The sequence below is a fragment of the Eucalyptus grandis genome, chromosome 6 (genome assembly GCF_016545825.1).
Source record: "Eucalyptus grandis isolate ANBG69807.140 chromosome 6, ASM1654582v1, whole genome shotgun sequence".
Classification (NCBI taxonomy): Eukaryota; Viridiplantae; Streptophyta; class Magnoliopsida; order Myrtales; family Myrtaceae; genus Eucalyptus; species Eucalyptus grandis.
The window spans coordinates 39,617,435-39,645,302 of record NC_052617.1 but is presented as its reverse complement, the minus strand read 5'-3'; the positions used below and the strand labels follow the sequence as shown (position 1 = coordinate 39,645,302).

Sequence of the window (27,868 nt, the reverse complement as noted above, 5' to 3'; positions counted from 1 at the left end):
GATCGGCGTCGATGTTGAGAAGGCCAACTGAGGGACTCTTGGACTGCTGTTCACAAGTAGCTGGAGTAGATCACGGTTGGTGGTGGTGAAGATCAGGACTGCGGCTCGTTCACTCGGTCCAATACGGGAAGCGTTGTAGCTAGCAGGAGCACAGCGTCGCAGTGGGAGGAGTCGTGAAGCTGAGACCGCAAGAAGAAAATACCTCGCTCTAGCCTCTATTCTCTCTCTGGATTATTGTGTGCTCGGTGTTGACCAGGGAAGAGAGACAAAGCCCCCTCCTATTGGACGAAGCAAAGACTCCTCCTTTGTCTTCTTCTCCCTTTGCTTATGGACGCTTGTTACTCTTCTTTTTTTACTGCAAGATGTTGACCAAAGACCACGAAGATCTACTGGAGCAATTATTGAACACTTGGACTCCTTGATGATTGCCGTGGAATTGGTAGCCCTGGCCACACGAGGAGCAGCGACAATGACGTAGGCTCAACAGGAACGAAGCAACGAGCTGACGTAGATCTCGTAGCCTTCTGGAGATATCATGGCAAGGCCACCTTGTTGTCGGGAGGTAGGCGCGGCAATGGATTACCGTCTCGTGACGGCGAACAGCGACAGCCGATGTGAAGCTCAGTGGCAAGGTCAGCAAGGTCGTAACCACAAGAGGCTCGACATGTGATGATTGGCTGAACGCTCCTCACCCTCTCTCATGTTTTCTGCAGCCGTGTCTTCTCAATTGCGTGGCCGTATGTGTCAATAGGTGTGGCCCCTCAAAACCCTACGCGTATTAATTTATTTATAGGCCACAGATTATCCACAAAAATTTCTTTTCCAAATGCAATATTTGACTTTCCAAACGCAATATTTGCTCTTGAATTGAAATCTCACAAATATAAATCCGTAAAATCTCCTCAAGGATACGAGCTTAGGCTAATTTGCTCTCTCCGTGGGCTTAGCCTGACTCATCAAATTAAAGTTTCTGAAGCATTAATTCGAGCCCATCCGTCACCGGCCCAATGTAAATAAATGCACCTAAAATTATATGCTATGCAATTAACTATTTTTTCATAGATAAAATTAACCCCTAATTTTTTAATGCAATGAATGACTAAACGGGTCACCAAAATTTAAGTGTCAACACACCACAAACTCACAAAAATCATCTTCCTTGCTAGCACTTCCTCCTCCTTTGTCACATTCATCGGCAATTTCAGATCTTTGTCGAGCTCTAAGTTCCTATAAATCCATTCTTGAAAGTACATTTCACTATTGTTGGAAACTTTAACGTCAGAATTTTTGACACCTGCCATATCAAGAACCAACATTCCGTAATTATAAACATCCAACTTGTGAGAGACTTTCCCCCAAGTTTTGATAGGTAACTTTTGGGGCAATAAACCCAACCGTTCCTCTCATGCCAAGTATTGATATGGCACTTTCTCGCCCGTGACAAAGTTCAGCAAGTCTGAACTTCGGAATCTTAGGGGTAAAATCTCAATCGAGTAAGATGTTCTTAGCTTTTACATCGAAATGCAATATTCTAGTATTACAGCCTCGGCATAGATAATCTAGCCCATGAGCAACGCCAATTGCAATTTGATATAATATATTCCATTCCAAGGAATTACTCATATTTAAAGCTCTTCCTAAATATATGAACTTATCCAACAAACCATCAAGCATGTATTCGAATGTTAGAGCTCTTCTCTTCCTTTTGTAACAAAAATCTAAGAGAGTGATTACATTGATGTGACAAGTTCTACTAATGCTCACGACTTCATTGATAAATTCTTCTAGGCCACTTTTCGAATCTATTAGAATTTTAACCGCCACAAGACAATCATCTTTGATCTTTCCTTCATACACTACACCAAATCATTCTTGACCAAGTTTCTCTGAAAATGATTTTGTCATTTTCTTCAAATCAATAAATCGGTATCTTCTTGGAACAAGAGATCCATGGATTCCCATTAGGTGCTCAATTCCACAATCTTTCTTGTTCTTGAAGAGTAGAACCTTCCATGTGAAAATGATGGTAATTGCAGATATTGAAGCACCAACAACAAATGCTCCACTTGTCATTTTCAATCACTTAAAAGATATTAGTGCTTTACCAAAGCAAGAGATACAAATTCAGTGATGTCAAAGAGATGTTCTGGTGGATCCTACGAAAGGAAAATCTATTATTTCCAAGGTTGAGTACAATTACAAAAATTGCCGATAACAAACACCCAAAGAGTGAAAACTTTGCCTGTGTGGTGAATATCCGCATTTGCACAATCATATTCGAGACATGGAAGTCTTTTCTGTGTAGGAAATCATCCGTAAGCTATCCATAAAGTGATACTAATCTAGTTCAAGTAACTTCCTCTACCCTTCCATTGGATTGGAATGCCCCATGCTTTTCTATCTACCTATAAACAGGGACCAATCTGTTCTAACCTCGAGCTTTTTAAAACAGCTTCTGCTTTGGGGCTACTCCCTTACTAAAGTAAAAGGCGCAAGGGAGAAAACTAGCATGCGTGATGAGAAAACAACTCAGTTTCAGATTAGCAACCCCGCAGCTGGTCATCCGCTTCATTTGGACGAACAAAAAGTGGGTCACTTGAAGTACCTATGGCCGATGTGGGACAAATTTGGTAACCCTGATCAGAATCAAACCCTCACTCCCCGCCAATCCCACCACACATGACGCACCGATCCTCGTACGGATTCGTGTAATTCACCTCAAAACCCTCCATCAGAGCCTCCCCGAGCTTCGACCCATTTGCGGTGAGCAAGATCACCGCGGACTGCAGGATTGGGATCGTGACACTTGCGTCACAGCTGCTCTCATTAAGAATCAGACCAGTGGGGACAACATCGATCGAGTAAGAGCCGCCTGTCTCGGTCCCAGTGATTTCGCAACTGAACAGAATCTTGGGATTAGAGGTCCTTATGGCCCAACACTCATAAAACAAGGTGAGGTCTTTGTTGTCGCTAGCGAAGATGAAGATGGTGTAGTTGAGAGTGGTGTTGGCGTATTGCGACAAGCAGGTGTTGTCGTAAAGATCGGTTCTCGAGAGAGTGAGCGATCGATGAGTCTGGTCGAGTGCGAGGACGCAGTAAGTGAGGGAGTCGGTGGTGAGCTCAGGGGAGTCGCCGACCCAGCCGAGGTGGAACTCCGGCGGGCCACAGTGGGCGGGGCAGTCGCCGCTGGTGAAGGGGTAGGAGACGTTTATGAGGGGGCCGCAGCTGAAGGTTCGGTTGCAGTTGGAGAGAGAGTTGCTGGCAGAGAGAGACGACGCCATCAGGGGGAGGAGGAGGAGGGCGGTGGCCGCTGTGATGAGGAAGAGCAGGTGGCGGTGCATCGGTGGGTGGTGGTGGTGGTGGAGGGTGAGAGTGAGAGTGAGAGTGAGAGTGGATGTAACTAAGTAGATCAGGAAAAAATGTGTCTCGAATTCAGTATAGGATTGAAGGATGTCCACCGATTCGTACGGTAGAATAAATAGGCCTTCGAGGGAACCTTTCCTTAATCCAAATCGAGAGTGAGAAGTGGTTTGAAATAAAGAAGTTGCTGATTTGTTTTTCTTTATTTTATTTGTTTTCCCTCTCAATAGGCAAAGGATTTGTTTCATTTTGTTGGAGAAGAACATCTCGGTTTGACCAAGGGATTAGTCGCGCGTGTGGGGCCAAAGTATATAAGAGGAAAATGATAAAGTTCGTGGGCTTTCCTAGGCGTGAGGAGCCGCAGGGTGACCTTGCTGGACCCGCCGTTCGAAGAACAAAAAAAATAAAGAACGTGACTTCTTGGTTCGGCCGCGTGGAAAAGTTTTTGCGTTGAGCTTACACATGTGATTCGTGTCGTGTGTTTTTACATCCAATTTGTTTATTTATAAATACTTTAAATTTTGGTTATAATTTGAATTCAAAAATATTTTGGTGAAGATTATCATCTGTTTCCATCAATATAATTGGTCAATGAAAATTATTTTTATAACAACAATATATGTTTAAGTGTTTTTTTGGACAATGCAAATATTTTTATTCGTTCATTTTGGTAAGCAATACAAGTGATCATTTTTAAAGAAAAATTTTCCAAATTATTTATTTTTTACGAAATAAATAGAGCTTAAGTGTAGGAAATATTAGAGTCATAACACGATTCTTCAATTATAGTGAATTATTTATGTACCCCTCTATGTGGATGTAGGTATCAATACTCACCCAAGCAAGGCCAACCCGCTCAGCCATCGCCTATGACTAGTGGCCGGTAATGGAATAGGAAGAAGAAAGGAAAAAGAAAGACATGAATAAATAATAAATAGCAAATAATCGAAAAATATTAAAAATTATCCATGTCAAACCGATAGTGCCATGTAAGCCAACCTACGTTTACGTCGGCAATATCCCGCCAAAGTTAATCGAAAGATTGAACCGATACTAAATAAAAAAAATGATTAAATTGGTATTATTAAAAGATTTATAACTAAATTAACACAAATACAATAAGTTTAGAATTTACTTTTCCTACTTTGTGGTGACTTTGGGATTTACGAAATTTCTTGTGGAAGAATTTTAAGATCAAACATATGTGCATCTGTGCCGGTGTCTACGAGGGTAGTAATTGAAATGGGCTTGCCATGTTTGGAAAGAAAGATATGAATTGGAATGCATGGTTTGGGAGCATGAGAGGTCTGACAAAAACTTTGGATGTTTGGTGCTTTTGGATCTTGGGAAAAGGAGCAAAGCTATCATCAGGATCTGGATCATTGACCAGAAGTATAAAATTGATTCAGGATCATCTTCTTGGAAAGATACTCCGGTCTTCGTCTCAATGGTTTGCAACATATGCATTTCTTTTTCTTGGCTTGAGGGCTTCTTTTTTTCTGCAAAGCGTCCTTTTCGATCACAGATGAAACGTCTGTCAATGCCGTTTATTATTTACTGCGGCATGTCACAGTGGAATCGTTGAGCGAGCAGGCTTTAAATGGGCCTTGTTGGATTCTCTCTTTTGTCATGCAAGTAATCCTTCATTGCTTTTCTTCCAAGACACGATTCTACTATTGCAATATGGATTACTAACTGGAGTTTGCCGAGTGTGGCATCAACGACTCTTCTATTTCAATTTGGAAAAACTGTATTTGGAACAAGTACATTTAAAATCCTAAAATTTGTCATGAAATACAATTGAGACCTAAAACTTTATCATAAAATTTGTCGTGAAAGTACAATTGAGTCTCAAAATTTTCAAAAATTAAAATCAAGTCATAAATCTTGACAAGTTGGTGCGATCAAGTCTTAAAACTAGTCAAGTTGATGTAATCAAGTTCTAAAACTTGTCGGCATTTTTTTTTGTCAATTTAGACGGAATTAATGAAAAAACTTGATTGCACCTACTCAATAATTTTTAAGACTTTATTGTACTTTTTGAAAATTTTAGGACCCAATTATACTTTCATGGTAATTTTTACGAGTGAATTGTACATTTTGAAAATATAAGAACTAAATTACATTTTCATGACAATTATTATGACTGAATTACTCTTTTTGAAAGTTTTAGGGTTTTAATTATACTTTCGTGACAAGTTTTAGAATTTTTAATATACTTATCCCCTTCGATTTTGAAAAGATCTTTCACTAATTTAGCTATCTACTTCGGAATGGATGATAGGAACACTGGCTTAAGACTCACATCTGAAAGCTTCAGCATTTCTTTGGGGTATTTGTCGAGATTTCTTCTCTTGTTGGAAAAGAAAAAATTATTTCTTTTTTTCAAATTTTCTGGATTGTCGATGAAAAATTGATGGAGAATTTGGATCACTTGATTGAATTCTTGTAGGACCAGAAAGGCTGTCATGTCCTCTTTAGAAAGAGACGTCCACCAATCTTGACGGCTTCCAATGAATTTACTGACAGCTGTTGAAAGAATATAATAATGGCGAACTCTGATGCTAAGGGCTTTGGTGGCTAATAAAGCATAGAACGCTTGCAATCTCTCTGGCCACTTATGATATGGGAGATCATCGAGTATAAAAGATAACCTTCGTGACGTTGAGATATGGGATTGCCTCTTGTTTGACCCTGCTGCACATGGTTTAGAAGTTGGGGATCCCGTATCTTCATCATTGTCAGATCCACCTCGCATCCTGAAATTTATCGATAGTGGTTTCTCGACAGGGTTAAGGATGATGGATTCAGAGGAGCTGTCCGGAACATCTACTCATAACCGTCCTCAGCTTCCAGGGTCGATTCTTCAAGGGGATTTGCCGACTCCCGGGCAGAGACTGCTGGCCAGGACTTACAGCAATTATCTCTCGAGCATGATTTGATAGGATTTGGAATCATCATCGAAGGAGAGGGGCTGTGGCCGTGAGCCTGAGCATTTCGCTTTGGTTTTTTCCCTTCTGCAATATTGTCTCTTCATCTCGTGTGCCGAAATTTGTTCGGGAGGGCGACAATGTGTTTTTGAGATTCTGGCTTTCCTCTGCCAGGGCCAGCAAATGGAGGACCATTTAGGAGGAGGGTGGAACAGCCTCTGCAAGGCTAATTGTTTTAGTTCTTCCATTTTCGTCTACTCCAGTTGGGTTTGGCCCCTTTGGCCTACGCTAATAGCCAGTTTGATCCGGGGAATTCTCCGAGGCAGGTAAAAGTACTTTCATCCCGAGACTCTCCCAGATAAGGAAAATTTGAAGTATATATATATGCTTTTCAATCTTCAACCGAATGCCATGTTGCATGTGTAAAGATATGATTCAATGAGATTTATTTTCATACTTTATTTGCTTCATTTGCTTAACTTTATATGAAACATACTGTTTTCTTGTTTATGACACAAACCTTGAGGGGCATAAAACACCCTACAAGGCCCATAAGCCGATTTAGATCCGGCCATGTTATGTAGGACTGCCGTCATCCACGTTAGTAATTTCCGACTAACATTGGTCAAAAGAATTGAATTGGCAAATCATCAAAAGATTTAAGACTAAAATGGCCAATAGGTTTTGGATTTTTGGACAATTTTCCCTATTTTGAACAGCATATTTGCCCAAATATAGTTGATTGTGCCTAGAGATCTTAATTTCTTATTGTAGGCAGCCCTTTCAACAGGCTGCAATGTTTTTAAGTGCTTAATGCTTGTAAAAAAGCCAAAATGCATTGTCAAAAGGTGACGGTATATTATTCAAGAAATTCCGATGGCAAAGACTCAGCTTTGTTTCAGAAAATATTATTGGGGGTTAATTCTTTTAATTATAGAATTTTTTTAGTGAACCTGTTATTCCTGTAGGATTATCAATTATAAGAGCGTGCTCTTCTTATCATCTTCCCTGGCTGATTGTTTACGAATTAAATGCTTTTGACGTGTCACACATCTAGAAAATATGGTCCCATTCACACTAAATTTACGGTTAAGCTAGCAATATGTCACCGAAGTCACATGGATATAAAACTATATTTGTTATATTATTCTAAATATTGATCTCGACATGAATGTTTGCCAGAATACGATATACAGGCAATTACAACAAAACCATCCTCTCTACTTTCATCACAACTCTATGAACAACATATTCCATCTAAATTAAGGCATGACAATTACCTTGAGGAGTTATATCGTGCACTACAACTTTATCATCAATTGTTTTCCTCTAAATTCTCCACTATCATGTCCTCCTCGTGGCTTCCATTAGAATTTGACATCGACAGTTCCCAGTGGTGTGACAATTCTTGCGATGGAGAATACATGATGGGCTTCGGCGGCATTTGCAGTGATTCAAAGCTTCCTTCCAACATCTCTATCACCTTCACAATTGGTGGCCGATCAAATGGACTGGTTTGAATGCACCACAAACTCACAATGATCATCTTCCTCGCCAGCACTTCCTCCTCCTCTGTCACATTCATCGGCAATTTCAGATCTTTGTCGGGCTCTAAATTCCTATAAATCCATTCTGGAAAGTACATTTCATTGTTATTGGAAACTTTGATGTCAAAATTTTTTATGCCTACCATATCAAGAACCAACATTCCGTAACTGTAAACATCAAACTTGTGAGAGACTCTTCCCAAGTTTCGACAAATAACTTCTGGTGCAATAAATCCAACCGTTCCTCTCATGCCGAGAGTTGATACAGCACTCTCTCGTCCATGACAAAGTTTAGCAAGGCCGAAATCCGAAATCTTGGGGGTAAAATCTCTATCGAGCAAGATGTTCTGAGGTTTTATATCGAAATGCAAGATTCTGATATTACAACCTCGATGCAGATACTCTAGCCCACGAGCAATGCCAATTGCAATTTGATATAGTATTTTCCATTCCAAGGAACTACTCATATTTAAAGCTCTTCCTGAATATATGAACTTATCCAACGAACCATTAGGCATGTACTCGAATACTAGAGCTCTCTTCTTCCCTTCGTAACAAAAACCTAAGAGAGTAATTACATTAATGTGAGAAGTTCTACTAATGCTCACAACTTCATTGATAAATTCTTTTGGGCTACTTTTCAACTCTGTCAGAATTTTCACTGCCACAAGACAACCATCTCTAGTCTTTCCTTTATACACTGCACCAAATCCTCCTTGACCAAGTTTCTCTGAAAATGATTTTGTCATTTTCTTCAAATCAGTATATCGATATCTTCTTGGGACAAGAGATCCAAGGATTCCTATCAACTGCTCAACTTCGCCATCTTTCTTGTTCTTGAAGAGTAGAACCTTCAATGTGAAAAAGATGGCAATTGTAGATATCGAAGCAACAGTAGCAGATGCTCCACCTATCATTTTGAATCCCTTAAAAGATATTAGTGATCTAACAAAGCAAGAGATACAAATCCAGCAATATCAAAGAGATGTTTACCTATGATAAGTTTTCTCCTCCAACTGGATCCTTCGTACTCTACAATTACAGAAAGAGAAATGATTAAGTGACAGTCTTTAATTTACTGTGAGAATAACAGTCTATTCTGAATCACAAAAAATCAAATAATAAATAATTATAAATTATTATGGGATCCACTCCTAAAAATTTATAACTCACAGCAATATATATTACTCTCGAAGTAGTCCAAAAACTATTATCTTATCAACCTAACAAGAATCCGGTGCAAATTAAGTGTGTAGGAATTGCTAATAGTAAACACCCAAAGAGTGAAAACCTTGTCCTCATTTTCAAATCATATTCAAGACATGAAATCCTTTTAGTGTTGGAAATTATCCATAAACTGTCCATAAAGTGATATTGATCTATTTCAAGTGACTTCCTCTGCCCTTCGATTGGATTGGAATGCCACATCCTTTTCCATCTATCTATAACAAGGGAGCTATCTGTTCTAGCCTCGGGCCTCATCAAAAATCTTCTCTGCTGTTCCTTCACTAAAGTAAAAGGTGCAAGGGGGAAACTAGCATGCATGATAAGAAAATGACTCAGTTTCAGATCAGCAATTCCGCAGCATGTCATCCGATTCATTTGAACGAACAGAAAGTGGGTCAATTGAAGTACCTGCGGCGGATGTGGGACAAATTTGGTCGCCACAAATACAAATGGGCTTCCCCTGATCAGAGTCGAACCCACACTCCCCCCCAATCCCACCACACATCACGCACTGATCCTCGTACGGATTCGTGTAATTCACCTCAAAACCCTCCATCAGAACCCCTTTGAGCCAGGCGTTCCACTGGATTGTGTAGGGAACCGTCTTCACCATGAACGGCTGAATTGGGACCGTGACGCTCACTTCACACTTGCTCCCATTAAGAATCAGGTCAGTGGGGACAGCACCGATCAAGTAATAGCTGTCCATATCGATCCCATTGATCTTGCAAGTGAACTGATTATCGGGATTGATGTTCGTCAAGTTTGAACACTCATAAAACAAGGTGAGGTCTTCGCCGTCGCTAGCGAAGGTGAAGATGGTGGAGTTGAGAGTGGTGTTGGCGTATTGCCGCAAGCAGCCGTTGCTGGCATTAAGATCGGCTCTTGAGAGAATGAGCGATCGGCGAGTCTGGTTGAGTTCCCGGACGCTGTATGTGAGGGAGTCGGCGGTGAGCTCGGGGTAGGAGCCGTTGCAGCTGAGGCGGAACTCCGGCGGGCCGCAATGGGAGGGGCGGTCACCGCCGGTGAAGGGGTAGGAGACGTTTACGACGTTGCCGCAGCTGAAGGTTCGGCTGCAGTTGGAGAGAGATTCGCCGGCAGAGAGAGACGACGCCATCGGGAGGAGGAGGAGGACGGTCGCTGCCGTGAAGAGGAGGAGCAGGTGGCGGTGCATTGGGGGGTTGGTGGTGGAGATTGAGAGTGGATGGGAGAGAATGGAAAAAGTAACTACTCTCAGTTAACTAGACCAGCGTCCAGTGAGGAGTAGTTTCGATTTATAGGTGACGAGAGCGAGAATGAACCGAGAATAGCAGCAGATGATAATGCACGATAGCAAGATTGGCGAGTACTGAACAATGGCTATAGTTTTCCCTCTTAGTTCCACTAAGCTTTTTTTTGGGAAGGTGACGTGGCAACATGCTAATATTATAAAAAATCTCAAATTTGTACATTCATAATAAATTTAACATTTATTAGATTTCATTAAATTTATCTGTTAAATTACTGAGTTTGATGACATATGATAATTGATGAGTATACCAATTTAGGGTTTTGCCCTCCATATATAACCGGTATACAAATTTGTGGTTTTTCTTTTTTTGTAGTATCAATCAAATTTAACGGAAACTAATGAAAAATAAAATTGTTACAAATGTATCGATTTGAAACTTTTTGATAGTTTTAAGTAAATTTTTGCAAGTATTTTAAGTTGGGGTTTTTTGATAGTTAAAAATTAATTACAAATCTACCAATTTTGGATTTTTATAGAATTAATCTTAAAAATAACATATTTTTGGGCTTGATGGTTAAAGCCCCTCCAGCGACGGAGGGTAGAAAGAGCTTGCTTTGTGAGCTAAATGATCTTAAAAACAACATATTCTCTAGCTTGATGATTGAAGCCCCTCCAATGACTGGTAGTAGAAAGAGCTTGCTCCGTAAGCTCTCCTCACGTCTCCAATTCATCCATCTATCTTATCCAACCACTCAAGAAGAGTTACTAGAGAGAACTTTTAATCGAAAGGAGGTTGCATAAAGCTACGATAAGCACATACAAAATTGCATCAATATCTGAAGGCAATGCTAAGGTGCTGTTTGATAACCATCCCAATAGTGATTAATTCTGATTTTTGTTCTCGGGAGCTTTGTAAATAGAATCGCATTTAGTAAAAATTTTGTTCCTAAGAACAGATTTGGAGTGGAATCAAAAATAAAAATAAAAATTGATTTTTGTTCTGGGAACAAATCCGAGAATCAAGTCTTCTTCAATTTTCTCTTCTTCTTCTTCATCTATCGCCACCCCGCGAATGCCGTCCGCCACCACCATCCGCTATCCGCCCCTGCCGCAGCTGTCCTCCGCCGCCACCGCTGTCACCGTCCGCCGGTCGCCAGCAATTGGTCCAGCAACCTCGCTAGAGGCTCGCTAGGCCAAGGCGAGGTCCGGCGAGCTCGCTGGAGGCAAGCACAACCACCGGCGAGGCCGAGCCTCGCCGGTGGTCAGGCGGGCCTTGCCCAGCCCTGACGAGGCTCGACCAATGACGCTCCGATGAGGTTGCCGGCCACAAGAAGAAGAAGAAGAAGAAGAAGAAGAATAGGAAAAAAAAAGTAAAATAATTATTTAAAAATTAAAAGAAATTGATTTGGAATAGAATCGGTGAGCACGGTACCAAACGCAATTCTATTATAAAATCAGAAATTTTGACAGTTACCAAATGACTTAAAATGTTTATAAATTGTTCCTGGAACAAAATAAAAAAAATCATTTCTTAGCAGAATCTATTATCGGGAATAGAATCATTACCAAACGCGCCCTAAATATAATGTTGTATAGTGCAACACTTGCGGAATTATATATATACGAAAATAGTCCCTTACTTCTTTATCAAAAAAAAAAAAAAAATAGTCCCTTACTTATAAATTACGAATTTAATAGATTATGTGCTACTTTGGGACATAAGTATTTTTAAAAGGGGATCAAAAAGGATGACGGTGCGCCCCCGCCAGGGTGTGCTTTTCTAACTTTCTAAGTCTTAGTCTTCGATTGCGGACAAAAAAGTCTTAATCTCTTTACCCAAAAAAAAAAAGTCTTAGTCTTCGACAAAAAGGAGAAAAAAAGGTCCTATCCATGTGAAAAGGAGAAATTATTAAAGTTGGATGTCGAATTCGAAAGAAAGAGACTTAGGGTTGTCGGCATGGGGACATTTTACTTTCACAAAATATTTACTTGAAGAGAGCTATTCTTCTGTTACCAATAAATATTCATCCAAGCGGAATTTGGTATATAGAACAAAAATCAAGCATATATATACTTAATTCGTAAGAATTGTGGAAATTTACGTCGTCATTATTGTCTAAGGAAAAAAAAAAAACCCCATGAAACAAGGAGATGATCGCAAACAATTTCTGAATGAAGATAAAGAAGCAAGCTTTCATTAAAGCTCACATGATGTAATTTTTTTTCTTTTTTCATTATTTTTTTGCCTAAAATGAAAATATGATTTCTGATATTTTCATTCTCATTAAATAATTTTTTTTTTTCCACAAACCAAATATGTTCTAAAATAATAAGAAAATTAGACTTTCACTTCTTCATTTAAGGAAACATCAAATATGGTGCAACACTTGCGGAATTGCTCCAGCAAGCTCGCTAGAGGCTCGCTAGGCCAAGGCAAGGTCCGGCGAGCTCGCTGGAGGCAAGCCCGACCACCGGCGAGGCCGAGCCTCGCGGGTGGCCAGCGGGCCTTGCCCGGCCTCGGCGAGGCTCACCAACAACGCTCCGGTGAGGTCGCCGACCACAAGAAGAAGAAGAAGAAGAAGAATAGGAAAAAAAAAGGAAAAAAAGTAAAATAATTATTTAAAAATTAAAAGAAATTGATTTGGAATAGAATCAATGAGCACGGTACCAAACGCAATTCTATTCCAGAATCAGAAATTTTGGACAATTACCAAATGGCTTAAAATGTTTATAAATTGTTCCCGAACAAAATAAAAAAAATCATTTCTTAACGAATCTATTTTGGGAACAGAATCGTTACCAAACATGCCCTAAATATAATGTTGTATAGTGCAATACTTGCGGAATTATATATATGAAAATAGTCCTTACTTCTTTACCAAAAAAAAAAAAAAAAATAGTCCCTTACTTATAAATTACGAATTTAATAGATTATGTGCTACTTTGGGACATAAGTATTTTTAAAAGGGGATCAAAAAAGGATGATGGTGCGCCCCCGCCAGGGTGTGCTTTTCTAACTTTCTAAGTCTTAGTCTTCGATTGCGGACAAAAAGTCTTAGTCTCTTTACCAAAAAAAAAAAAAAAAAGTCTTAGTCTTCGACAAAAAGGAAAAAAAAAAGGTCCTATCCATGTGAAAAGGAGAAATTATTAAAGTTGGATGTCGAATTCGAAAGAAAGAGACTTAGAGTTGTCGGCATGGGGACATTTTACTTTCACAAAATATTTACTTGTAGAGAGCTATTCTTCTGTTACCAATAAATATTCATCCAAGCGAAATTTGGTATATAGAACAAAAATCAAGCATATATATACTTAATTCGTAAGAATTGTGGAAATTTACGTCGTCATTATTGTCTAAGGAAAAAAAAAAAAACCCCCATGAAACAAGGAGATGATCGCAAACAATTTCTGAAGCAAGCTTTCATTAAAGCTCACATGATGTAATTTTTTTCATTTTTCATTATTTTTTTTGCCTAAAATGAAAATATGATTTCTGATATTTTCATTCTCATTAAATAATTTTTTTCTTTTCCACAAATCAAATATGTTCTAAAATAATAAGAAAATTAGACTTTCACTTCTTCATTTAAGGAAACATCAAATATGGTGCAACACTTGCGGAATTGCTCATATATACGAGAAATAGTCATTTGATTTTAAATCAAGGATTTAATAAATTTTGGGCTACTTATTATGAAAGCAAATGATTGAATAATATAATAGATAGAAAAAATCAATCGAACACCGGATTTTCATGCTTCAATCGTAGTAACGTTGGTAGCAATGACTTCTTTTAAAAATCAAGTAATACAATAGAAATTATAACCATACTCGAATCACCCATACACTCTCATTTTTCTCCAATCCCCAATCACATTTAATAACTCACGCATATTTAACTCCATAACTTCTCGCAAAATAATTTCTCGATGTGATAAAGGAATTAGCTAATTTTACCGATAAATTTTTTGTAAAAACACTTTTCAGTTTCATTGGGATGTAATTTATGGAAGTCTTGGATTACGGCCAAAATAGCTCGCGATCCAGAAGGCATGAAAATGCGTCCCTGACCCACATTTCAACGTATGCGCAGAGACATGAAATCAAGTCTGACACCAATATAGGAATGTAGAACCGCCTTCCCTCGAGGAAGACATCCATGTCTTTTATTTCTTTCTTGCACTCGTGTTGACCAAGTCAAAGAAGAAAGCTCACTTTAGACTTTCCTTTTTGTTTGTCGTTGTTATCTTGAGCGGCGTCAACAGGGAAACAATTTCCGTAAGATTCGGAGTTGACACCCCGAAAATTTAATTCAAACTCGGGAGTTTTTTTTTTTTTTGTGACCGAGGATCTGCCAAAGCCGCCCTTGTCGGCTTATGCCGATTTTGGGTCTCACGGGCCTCCGCGATGGAGGCCCAACAGCGATTATATCTCGAGGGAAACTGGCCCAGCAACCCATCGCCAAAGTCCCCGCTTTAATCGCTAACAAGCACAGGGTTTCAAATCCTTGACCTCCGTCATTAGAAGAGGGATCTCAATCAACTACGCTATCCACGGATGGGTGGGAGATATTTAATATTACTTTAGGACATATGCCATTTTAAAAGAAAAAAATATGATGGTGTGTCACACGCAAAGGTCTACTGAGTCTTTAAAGTTAGATGGGAAATCAAGAAATCAGAAAAGTTAGCTTTCAAAACTATTGAACTCTTTCCGTGATGTAGAATGATTGACAATGCTTGTAAGTCATTTATTAACAGTAATTATTAGTCGTTGGATCAACAGAGCGTTTGATATTAAAAGAGAAAAATATGACGGTGTGTCACACGCCAAGGTCTACTGAGTTTTTAAAGTTAGATGGGAAATCAAGAAATCAGAAAAGTTAGCTTTCAAAACTATTGACCTCTTTCCGTGATGTAGAATGATTGACAATGCTTGTAAGTCATTTATTAACAGTGATTATTAGTCGTTGGATCAGCAGTGCGTTTGATATGCCTCCTGCCGACATGGCAGAAAAGCCCATAAATTTTATTCCCGGAAAACATTTATCCTGATTGATAGTCATTTGCATGTTAACCTTGTTAGCATCCTATCTTCCAAAGGTGTTTTCACCTCCAAGGTAGTCTGGTTTACCGAGAGTCTTGCCAAACTACGTTCCTTATTTTTAATGGCCTAGTGTCTGGACGCCTCGCACCCCAAGTTTCCATACAGATTTTTCTTTCCGGGTGAGTATGAATACTTAAGACAGTGAGAAATTTCACCTCTCGAGGGTTCTTTCCCTTGTTTTTTTCTTGAGCCTCTTAAGGACCTGTTCAAGTCCAAAATAGGCATATGGTTAAGCCTACTAACAACATGGCAAGAAAAACTCATAAATTTTATTCTCACAAAATATTTATCGACGATAAATGCAAAAGGGAAAAAATATGGGTGCAATTGGAGAGAGAGCTGCCGGCAAAAGGAGACACCGCCGTCAAGTAAAGGACGAGGAGCAGGTGGCATTGCATTATGTTAATGTCCAAAGATAAAGCCATAAATAGGCAAACATACAGTTAAATCAGCTAATCAAGATGGCATCACGTCAGGTTTCTTCTCATTAGATGCAATTAGGGCCATCACCCAAGCCCTCACGAAGGCGGCCATCTCCACACTAGCCATAGGCGAGATCGCCTTAGCACATGGCTAGGCTAGCCTCGCCTACAACCCCTAGGCCTTGCCCAAATTTAGGTGAGGCCGAGCAAGGGCCACTACCCTCACCAACTATGGTCAACAAGATGCGGCCCTCGTCAAATGGCCGACGAGTCTTACCGGAGCCTCATTGGCCACTGTGGGGAAAAAGGGAAAAAGAATGAAGATAATAAAAGGAAAAGGAAAAATAAAAAGGAAAGAAAAATAAAAAAAATTAATAAAAAATCAAAAAATAAAATAAAATATTATTAATAGTTGTCCCCATCATTGTCAGCTGACCGACCAACATTCACGTCAACGCTAGCCAGTCAAATTTGAGCAGATGAACTAATGACATAATTGTAAAACGTTTAAGACTGAATTGGCTAAAAAATGTTTAGAACTGAATTGACATAATTGTAATATATTTATGACTTTTTTTATCATTTCCTAGCAATTACCTCATTGGAAAGTTTGCATGCTGCCGTTAAAGATGGTTCCATGGATTTTTCCAATGCCACGTTAATAGCTAATTCTTTACAAATCAAGGTGCTTGACCGATTTTAATTTATTTTTGGAGGGAAATTTTAGTCCCTTCAAAAAGAGTTTTGCTCGCATAATAGTCCAACGAGTTACTGCGAAAATAACAACTTGTTATGAACCATAAATTCTTGAAGGAATTGACCCTACAACAATTTATAATTATATATCATTTGATTTTATTATTATTCTCACAATAGATTAAAAATTGTCACGCAATTATTTTCTCTTTCAAGAAACCTTGTTTTTTTCCTTTTTATGGAAAGTCACTTGTGTTAACTTTACTGTAAAATGAAGCTTGCAATTCAAAAATCTAAAATGGGCGATTTTGGTTGTGATTAAATTAATTATCTTAAAAGACTATTTCATATATTTGAAAAAATTAAGGAGAATGTACATTGCAATGACATGCCCTATATCACGTAATAAATCTATTATATGCACAGTTGATGAAGACCTTCTCAAAGCAAAACATGCCTGAATTCTAACAAGAGTCCTTCCCTTATCTGCCTAGCAAGCCTACCCCTGGAAGGAATTTTAAGAGACCTCTTTCGTCGTGTATATAAATACGTTACCACGTCTCTTGATTTTCTCACTATCCCTTCTACATCAAAGCAATTCTCAATTCGAGAGTCCCATATCGAGACGTTGGCGCCTCTCTCTCTCTCTCTCTCTCTCTCTCTCTCTCTCTCTCTCTCTCCCTCTCTCTCTCTCTCTACGCTTAGAGAGCTTCAATTCATGGAAGTTTGCTCGTTAATTGTTGACACCTAAATTTCACCTAAATTAATTAATTTAAAGTAGTGTTAAAGGTTAGGAATTAGTCACACAAAAAAAGGTTATTATTCAAAAAAAGAGTTAAAAAAAATTCAGATTCATTAAAAGGTATAAAAATCGAATGAGGCCGAGTATATGGGTCTTTCTTCGTGCATGGGCTTGTCCACATATCTCTTTTCCTTTTCCTTTTTTGCACTTGGGCTGGCCCATCTCCTTTTATTTCAACCCGGCCCGTGCATAGATCATCTTCCTCCCCTCACAACATCCACGCTTCTGCAAAAAAGGAGAAAAGAGGAGGGTACAAACAGAGGAGCAGAGGATCGCGAGGCCAGAGGATCGTGAAGGCAGAGGACGGCGTGATCCCAGGGTCGGAGATCAAGCGGCCGCGACAAGCTGGCGGTGGCAGGAGACATGCGCGCCTGTCGTTGGCCGAGCTTAAAAGGAAGAGAGCAAAGAGAAGAGGGGGGTGCTGGGCTGGTCTTTGGGGTCGAGAGAGAGCAAAGAGAGTAAAGGGCGAGCCAAAGGGAGAGAGTGAGACTGAGAGAGCGTTTCGTCATCGCTTGAAGTGCGCTCATTACTCGCCGTCCGAACCAGGTAGGCTTCTCTAAGCCTTGTGCTTCTTTTTGAGGTCTCAGGCCGAAGCTCACGGCTGATCAGTTCGCGCGAGCTCCGGCCCCATTGGTCTTCTATGAATGCTTTTCAATGTCCTAGTATATGTCTTAGTATATGTTGATAGACGTCTAGGTTTGTGTCGAGTCCATATCAAGCCGAAAATCATTTGGTTCATTTGTGTGTGCTAACCGGTTGATGAAATACCTGAAAGAGATTCGAGTTTGTGAGTATGTTGTGGCTGAAGATACTTACTGTGTTCACATATGTTCGAGTGTAATATATGTCCCTTAGTGGATAGTGAGTGTTGCCTGTGCATATTATGTTGATCTTTACTCGAATCCGAGCGTCGAGTGAGCCCGTATGCCCCTTTTAGTTGCTGCACACCCAATGTTTGACAAAATGTCTTAAGGAGAACCGAGAAGCAACCTACATTCAAACTCGGTCTAATTTGCGCTTGTTCATATATATGTTGGACCATGCCTGTCTTTTATGTTTTCATCGCGATTTCATGCTTTTTTATTTGTGAAGTAATCATGTGTGTTTGAGCCAGGGATGTTTGCATCCAAAAATGGTTTAGCAGCCGTCGAAGTTAGATGGCCGCCGTTGATTTGCGCCGGTCGGGGTGGATTGGTGTTAGAAGGGATGCTAGGTGCTTTGATTATTGTTACCATTTGAATTAGTTTTGGTAAAGAAACAGTTTGAAAAAATAATTCCAAAAGTCTCCTAAAATTCAAAAACTCAGAAAGCTTTAAAAAATTTAACCTTTTTCTTAATTTAAAAAAATTATAAAAATTATAAAAAAATTAATTTTTTATTTTAAAATTTTAAATGAATTAATTAATTTTTTTTTTCGAAAATCTAAAAATTGTAGGGTTTGGTAGGGAATTGTCATGTCTTGCCTTCTTAGTGTAATTAGATCTTTATTTGCTTGCACTTTGATTATGTCACGAGTTTAATTTACATGTTTAAGTATGTTTATAGTTGCTAAGTTGTATGCACTAATTTTACTGGGCAATTAGGAGCTTGGTTGCTATTTATCACCTTAATGACTGCGTACCTACATGATCACCTCACATGTTAGTGAATAAGTATAAAATCAATCCAAACTGCCTGCCAAAAATCATTTTGTTAAAATGAACAAGATTAGGTACTGAAAATGCACTAATTGGTTAATTAGTGTAATCAAGTCCACGACCCTAGATTCTCTAGTTGCGTAGGAAGTGAGGCACACTCTCATGCCTCACTTGGTTTCTAGCCGACCCCAATAAGCTAGTGGCGACTCATTTTGTACAAAATTCATAAAAAAAAATATCCCAATGTCACACGGGTATGGGCTTGGGAGAGCCCGTGCCTAATCATGAGCTTTATGCCCATTCCTTAGGCAATACCCCTAAACCTATTCCCTCCCCCCGAGGGTAGGTCGCGACAGCTTGGCGACTCCACTGGGGAATTGATTTTAGATCTTAGAGGACTTAGGCCAAAATTAATCTTGTTCAAAAAAATATTTTTGTTTAGCGGCGAGAATTTCAAGTACGTCCCTAACATTAAATGTGTTAAATGTTTCTGCAGAGTGAGAGATATAAGGGGAAGTGTTTGCTCACATTTGTCTTGCAGTAAGGCGTAAGAATGTATGATTTATTTTTTATGTATGAAGTGTTGATTGCTTATAAATTGTCATGCCTGTGTTTTCTGCATTGCACTACACCATGGCACATACAACCTGCCGCCGAACCTAGGCCACATAGGATCACTTAGGATGCTATTGAGGTGGATACCACTCCGACTACAACCGCGTCATACAAGTCGCCTACCTCTACCCCGAAATTTCTTTCTTCATGTCAAAGGTACCCACCCCGGTCTGCAAGCATGCGACACGAGTCAGTTCTTTGACGAAGCCGAAGTCATGGGTAACTCGACCCAGCCATGACCTTGTTGGTTCAGCCCAATGATTCTATGGTTTCATTTTGAGCTGTATAGAGTAGAAATCGAACCACATTCCATGTGTATGTCTATCTAATTGAAAAAAAAAAAAACAGAGACAAAGGTTGGCACCCATTGTAAGTATCATTTTCCTCTTTATTTGCCCACTTTGTATTGCATTTTCATCTTGAAATTCGCGAAAATCAATCGAATACCCTTGGCAATGTAGGCTTATGATTGAAAAAAAAAAAAAATTGGTAGTCACTTTTGATAAGTGAACATTGAAGGCAAGTTCTAAACACTTTGATTTGGCCCTATTGAACACGTGGTTTTATTTAAATTTCTAGTTGTGGACTCAAAATCATTTGAAAAAAAAAAACTTTCAAGTTGTGATTTTATATTGTGGCACAAAAATTGAAAATGCATTTTTTTTTTATCAAATTCTCTCATTCTCACATTTTGGGGCTAAAGTGCAAATCATTTTGTGTACAAATTTCTCAAAATAGAAGTCACTTCATTTTTCTAGGAGTAAAATTATAAATCAATCTTTCAAAAATTAATGACACTTTTGCATACGAAACTTTTTGGAATAGAATGGATATTCAATGGATAACCGTCGATTGATCTTTTAATGATGTCCCTTCTCTTATGACTAATCTTGGTGAGATACTAAACCCTCGTAATAAAGACTATGGGGCATGTACCGTCACCTTGATTTTGCTGTAAGTAGCAACCTTATTGAGAGATCATTTTCTCATTCAGAGGTTATCTGACATTGTTGCCTTTTTGCAGGCTACGCGTGATGCTCTATGACATTCTCGTGTTTGACTACATAGAGAAGTGAATTCTAGGGCTAGAACGAGAGTTGATTTTTACTCTCATCTATACAAGAGTTTCTTGCATTTTGTCATTGTTTTTATTCTTGTTAAGAATTTTGTTTTCTATTTTGGGTTTTGATCGTGAATCCAATTGATGCCTTGGTATATCATGTGACTCATTTTTTAATGATGGAATTCAATTTCGTGAAAATCATCCCAAAAAAAAAAAACAAATTCAGAAATGTTTCAAGCGAACCTTTATGTCTACCTTCCAAAACGAATTTCAAGAAAACTTTGCTTAAAGTCCTCTCTTCATGTAGTCATTTTCTTAGGCTCATCGAACTCGAGAAGCAAACATGTGTTGAGGCATCGTCGGTGCCAATTTTCCATAGAGGCGGAGCGAAGTTGAATTCCATTTTGAGAAGTTTTGTTATTCGCAAATGCCTTAGGAACCAAAATAGCCCATCAATTTCATTCACTCTACATGATGAGACAAATGAAGGGAGTTGCCAAGTATCCAAAAGGGCAAAGGAAGAGTAAACTGTATCAATTCCAGTTATTCATTTCTAATATCGTTTCTGACATGATTTTCTTTTCATTGTCAAGGAGATATCAAGAGTGCCAAGTTTTGTAACATTCCCAACAAACACGATGGAGCACTTTTAAGTCCTGTTCATCTTAAACAAAAAAAAAGATTCAAATGAAACAAAGGGGCAATATTGTCTATTCCTCCTTGAGAGATACCTTGGGATGTTGATCGCCAAACTTTGAAAAGGATATATTTCGTTCTTAAGCTTGATTCTCTTTAGCATAAAAAATGACATGTCTTTTTCTTTGATACAGGACGGAATCGAACAAAACAAAGGTTTGTCAAATAAAGAGTGGAAGAGCAACGTTGGATTTAGAAAAAAAATCTCTCATCTCTCACCAACGAAGTGTACTGGAACAATATTGTCAAATTCATCAAGAAGGATGTATTGTTCCTTAGTTGAACCTAAATAAATATGGAGATAACCCATTTCATCTCCTCTTCTTACAGGGTGATAAATGAAAAAGTTGCGCATTGATTGTAGAAGCAGCACCCTCCACCAAGGAATCAAGAAAACATCAAGCACTTAAAGGCGAATGCAAGAGAAGGGTATTGTCGAGTTACCAAATATCCACGAAGGTGAATCCAAGAGATGTTAGTGTCCAAAAGATGAAAGCGAATGAAGGGTAATAATGTATCATTTCCAACATTTCAATCCCTAAAGATTTTTACACTAACATATTATTTCATATTCTTTACAGGGTTACCGGGTTGCCATGCCACAAGTAAATACCCTTCTTCTCATTTTTTTTAAAAGTAAAAAAAAGAAAAGAAAAAAAAAAATGAAGAATTTCCATTACAAAAGAACCTTTTGTGCTTTCCTAGAGATAAGCACAAAAATAAATAATTGAAAAAAAAAACTTTTCACAAGCTTTTGAACATCATTTTTATCTCAAAATTGTTTTCTCGTTTTGGGGTATTATTCATTGAGAATCAAAATTTCCTATGGAGATTAATCTACTCAGACGATCTCAGCAAAGTGAAATGGGGATGTTAATCATGCCAAGTGGAGGATACTTAGGATGAGGAAAGGCAAGCCATTTCCAAACACATCATTTAAACACTTTTGAGAGTTGAGTGAAAAGCGACATTCTCTTAAGATGAAAGATTCATTGGCGTTGAGCACAAAGATCGAAATGACAAAGGCATTTCATTCATCAATCCCAGGCGTTGCACTGATCTCTTGCTAACCTTTTGGGCCGAATAAAGATAATCATTCAAAGTATCCCTGCCAAGAAGAACCCTACACTAGGGCAGCATAGGAGGTTATGGTCGAGATAGCGAAAGATTGAGAAAGATTCCATTACTTTTACTTGCATCAATCTTCTGGTGATAGCTTCAGAGGAATTCTCATTGGAGCTTGACTCATCCTAAGGTGAAGAAGAACATTTCCTTCTCTACCCAAACACCGATACCCATTACTTTAACCAATTTAGGCCTGATTATACATTTCTGAACCCCAAGCGGTGATCATCTTCCTTCACTAGGGCAAGTCATAAGAAAATGTGAAAAGCATCTCAAAAGTCATAAGAGTTACAAAAGTTCAAAGAGCAAAAAGTTTGACAAACTAGGGGGCATGAAAAAGCAGTATACCTGGTAAAAGCAAAGCCAATGCCCGTTAAGAAAAAAAAAGCCAAAAAGCTACATCTTATGTGGAAGAAAAATTATCAAAGTCCAAGTGCTTGCGCAAAAAAAAAAATCATCGCAAGAGCAAAGGACATTAGAGAAAGGAGCAAAGCTCCCGTGCATAAATGATTAATCAAGGGACTTTTGAGATGTGATGTGTTTCAAAAGCCAAATGCTTTCGAAAGGTCGAGTGACCCGGTCACGATGCCATGATGATCATCGACTCTTAAAAACCCTCTTGAAAATTTTTAACCTTTTAAGCCTCTCCCAAGCCAACATTACAACCCCCTTCCAAAGTCTCTTCTGATTGGGATGGTTTGAATGAAAATGAGAATGCCACAAAGAAAGCTATCACTTGAAGGAGTTGAGGTAATTCTATCTTGTCTTATCTTCAAAGTTCTCGACTTGTAAACCCGTTGAAGATAACGACAAATGTTCCTTTATTAGCCTCAAAGCAATAATTCTTTTGTGTAAACCCTAACCAAGCCTATATTGCGGTCCTTTCAAAAGAACTTTGTGATCAATCAGATTGTGCTCATCGCGAATGTTTCTGAAAGCCTTTGAGATGGGTTATGTGAGATACCCTCAGCAATCAGTTACTTCCCACACGAATAGATGGGATCAAGTAGCCATTTTATCAAGAGTGTGTGAAAAACCCTTTCTAGCTAAAAAGCTCTAGCTTGGCATGTTTAATGAGCCTTTTTCACAAGTCGTAGCCGTTCTGATAAGAACTTAACTCCCAGAGAATTTGATAATTAATGATACATTCCCGAACAGGATGACAGTTTTGCACCACATGATGCTGATTGACATCAAATGTTTTTTAAAAGCAGTCGAACTTAGCTTGATTATCTTGTTTAATTAATGTTGTAATATTGCCAATACGTCTCTTGATGACGTCTCTAATGACATTCACTCAAGTTGAGTTTGACAAGATTCCTCAGTGAAGCCATGCAGTTTTCAAAGGGTTAACAAGTGCCTCACTAAAAACCAAAAGTTCATGGTCAGCCTTAAACCGTGTTATCTCCGAAGGTTCATGGTCAATCTTAAACCATGCCATCTCCAAAGGTTTATGGTCAACCTTAAACCATGTCATCTTCTTATGACCCGGTGGGCTTTTGTAGCCCGGAGTCTTCCTTCTCCCCATTCTTATGACCCGGTGGGCTTTCCGTAACTCGGAGTCCTTCAACCCCCTTCTTATGACCCGGTGGACTTTCCGTAACCCGGAGTCCTTCAATCCCCTTCTTATTACTCGGTAGGCTTTCCGTAGCTCGGAGTCCTTCAACCCCATTCTTATGACCCAGTGGGCTTTCCGTAGCCCGGAGTCCTTCAACCCCTTTCTTATGACCCGGTGGGTTTTCCATAGCCCGAAGCCTTTCAACCCCCTTCTTATGACCCAGTGGGTTTTCCGTAACCCGGAATCTTTCAATCCCCTTCTTATGATCTGGTGGGCTTTCCTTAGCCCGGAGTCCTTCAATCCCCCTCTTATGACCCGGTAGGCTTTCCGTAACCCGGAATCCCTCTCATTATTCTTATGACCCGATGGGCTTCTGTTATGAGTCTTTCTTCCTCTTACTGACAATACACGCTTTCATAGTTATGAGTCATTTCCATCGACCTGATATGTGCATATACACCTAGGGTCTCTCTATAGCCAAAATAATTTAGGTGTTTTCTGTCTTTGATTGCAACCTTTCCGAGGCTACATTCAAAGAATGGCAGCTATTGACACCTAAATTTCACCTTAATTAATTAATTTAAAGTAGTGTTAAAGGTTAGGAATTAGTAAAAAAAAAAAAAGGTTATTATTAAAAAAAAAAAGTTAAAAAATTCATATTCATTAAAAGGTATAAAAATCGAATGAGCCGAGTATATGGGTCTTTCTTCATGCATGGGCTTGTCCACATATCTCTTTTCCTTTTCCTTTTTTCGCACTTGGGCTGGCCCATCTCCTTTTATTTCAACCCGGCCCGTGCGTAGATCATCTTCCTCCCCTCACAGCGTCACGCTTCGCAAAAAGGAGAAAGAGGAGGGTACAAACGAGGAGCGGAGAATTGCGAGGCTAGAGGATCGCGAAGGCAAAAGACGGCGTGATCCCAGGGTTGGAGATCAAGCGATCGCGACAAGCTAGCGATGGCAAAAGCCATGTGCGCCTGTCGTTGGCTGAGCTTAAAAGGAAGAGAGCAAAGAGAAGAGGGGGGTGCTAGGCTGGTCTTAGGGGTGTGCAACCGCACCGGGTCAACCCGGTTCCCGGATCAGCCCACCTAAAAAACAGGGTCGGGAACCGGTTCCCAAAGTTCAAACCCTGTTTGAACCAATCCAGGAACCAGTTCCGAAGGATTACCCACCCGGGAACCGGATCGACCGGACCGGTTCGGGAACCGGTTTGAGAACCGGTTTTTAAGGCAGCCCAAAACCCTAATTTGTTTCTTTCTTTACTCTCCCTCTCCGAGCTCGCGACCTCCGCCTAATTTGAGATTGCAGGTTTTGCTTTCTTCCGCTCGCCCACTGTCGCCTTCCTCCCACAACACTCGCAGCCGGGAACGCTCCCAGCAACACCAGCTTCGTCAACATCACCGACCTCCAGAGCGGCAAGGTGGGATTCGGCGCCGCCACCCCCGGGTCCAAGCTCAACTCATCGTACACCAAGTCGGTGAAGCAGATCCCCTGCAACATCTTTGTCCTCCAGATCAGCGCCCCCATCCTAGTCCCAGCCATCCTCGTCACCCCGGCGCCATCGGCCTCGGACATGAACGTGACGGCGCTGGTCGAGAAGGCCAAGTGCAAGACGTTTGCGGGCCTCCTCATCTCGAGCGGCGTCATTAAGACGTACCAGTCAACGCTGGAGAAGGGCCTAACGGTGTTCGCGCCCAACGACGAGTCCTTCAAGGCCAAGGGCGTGCCCGACGTGAGCAAGCTCTCCAAGGCCGAGCTCGTGTCGCTCCTGCTGTACCACGTGGTGGCGGACTACATCCCAATCGGGTCCCTGAAGACGAGCAACACCCCGATCAGCACCCTCGCCACGAATGGCGCCGGGAAGTACAATTTCAATGTGAAGACCACCGGCGACTCCGTCGCGCTCGACATCAGGGTCGACTCCTTGCGGGTTATTGGGAATTTACGGTGGGTTGATGCATGAACCGGTTGACCTGTGGGCGTGATTCTTGAAGGGTTTCGAGGAGAAGCGGGAAAGAGGAGAGTTCTTGGAGCCTACTAAGCATATTGAGTGCAAGGTCGGGATTTGTGCCACTCGTTTTAACGGTGTTGTGTTGCTCTGTCTTTAGTTCGGTCAAGCCAAGGCATGATAAATCGATGATGTAGTAGGTAAGGAGTTCAAGGAAATTTAAATAGGAAATGTACCGGTTTTACTTGCAAAACTCACAGCATTGTGCCGGTGTTAGCGACATCTGAATGGCTACTTAGGGGGCGCACATGACAATTTCTGTTTCTCAATTTCTCTGTTTCTCTATTCCCTAGAACAGGTTTGGAACAGAAATCTATTTAGTAACGCAATTTGATTTCTCTATTTCTGAAACAGATTTCTATTCCAGAAATAGAGAAATTGAAAAAATCAGAAGCTGAAATTTTTAACTTCTCGTTTCGAAATAGAAATCAAACTGAAATTAGAAACTGAAATCAAACTATATAAAAGAACATTGCGCTTTCTTGCTAACTTAATTCACTCATAACCACAACTTCACAAATTATTGCTAATTTTCTTTTTCTTATTTTGCTTGTGTTTTTTTTTTTTTTTGCATTTTTTTTCAATTTTTTTTATAACTTCCTCTTTAGGATGAAAGGTAATCGAATGGGTCCCCAATTTTCAAAAATGACCAAAGTTCTTAAATGCTTACTTAAAAACAATGGAGCTCTTTCCTCCTAGAAAAGGCACGCGCATGGCTAGTTGAAAAGAAAGTTCTTACGTAATAGATGAATAAAAAAAACGTGCCTAGAAATTTAACCTTATTTTTTACGGATTCAAAATTCTTGCAAAATCAAAATAATTAGATTGTTACACAATCTTGAATTTTAATTCAAAGGAAAGAGATTCAAGAGAATCTCTCTTTTGCTATGTAAGGGCCATTAAAGTTTCATTGAGCAACAATAAGAAATTAGGGATGAGCAACTGGACTAATTCAATTCGAGAATCAAAATAAACCGATCTTCCCTCAATTGGTTCCTAACCATAAACGTTATTTTAAGGTAGAATTCTTATATATTCCTTTACACCATTAATTTTATTTTGTTGATAATCTTGTATAATACTAATTTTTGATAAAATGACAAGGCTGTATAGGCGTCATTGATGGCACCCATATTCATGCTTCTGCGCTTTGTCGAACCTACGCAAGATGAGCTTGCAAACGATACATTGACCGATGAGGGAAACCAAATAAATACGCTTAGGAAAACAATTGCTAATAAAATGGCAAGGGATAATAATATGCCGGAAATTCCATGAAATTATATTTTCAACTTTTGTAATGTATTAGTATTATTTCGATTATTATTTTGTATTTGAGGATTTCCTATATTATTTTAGTATTATTTCGACTATTATTTTGTATTTGAGGATTTCCTATGTTGTTATCTAATTAATTTCTATTCCTAGAAATAGAAATTTTGTTACGTTATCAAACGGATTTCTATTTCAGAAATAGAAATTTTGAGTCATTATCAAATGGGTTTCTTTGCTCAGAAACTTGTCCGGGGAATAGAAATTAAGAAATTGATTTCTGGCCAGAAATCAATTTATGTTTCAGAAATTTTGTCATTCACAGCCTTAATGACTACTCCTTTTGGGGCTGGACTTTCTTGATAATCACTAGTCGATGTTTGCTTGTTCCCTAGATATGTAGTTATGCGGTTTATGTCCTAATGATGCTGTGACGTTCACCCACGACTGCAGATGTATTTCTTGACGAATGGCCTTCATATAAGATCCTTTTCAGTTTATATGTCTAGGCATATGAGGGCTAGATTAGAAATGCGCTTCATATATCTGTTTAAATTAAACGTGCTACACCTTT

General features: G+C 39.4%; 2 protein-coding genes across 2 annotated transcripts; one reads left to right on the top strand and one right to left on the bottom strand.

Annotated features, from left to right (window-relative positions):
• Positions 1–7,446: 7,446 nt before the first annotated feature.
• Positions 7,447–10,320, bottom strand: LOC104451983 (LEAF RUST 10 DISEASE-RESISTANCE LOCUS RECEPTOR-LIKE PROTEIN KINASE-like 2.1). The gene is made up of 3 exons (XM_018875605.2): positions 9,473–10,320; positions 8,831–8,869; positions 7,447–8,747 (listed from the first exon to the last, which is right to left on the bottom strand). Exons 1-3 carry the CDS (start codon positions 10,236–10,238, stop codon positions 7,606–7,608), a joined length of 1,947 nt encoding a protein of 648 aa, XP_018731150.2. The 5' UTR covers positions 10,239–10,320; the 3' UTR covers positions 7,447–7,605.
• Positions 10,321–24,971: 14,651 nt separating this feature from the next.
• Positions 24,972–25,977, top strand: LOC120294472 (fasciclin-like arabinogalactan protein 8). The gene is made up of 2 exons (XM_039314561.1): positions 24,972–24,985; positions 25,323–25,977. The coding sequence occupies exons 1-2, from the start codon at positions 24,972–24,974 to the stop codon at positions 25,975–25,977; spliced, it is 669 nt and encodes a 222-aa protein (XP_039170495.1).
• Positions 25,978–27,868: the final 1,891 nt, after the last annotated feature.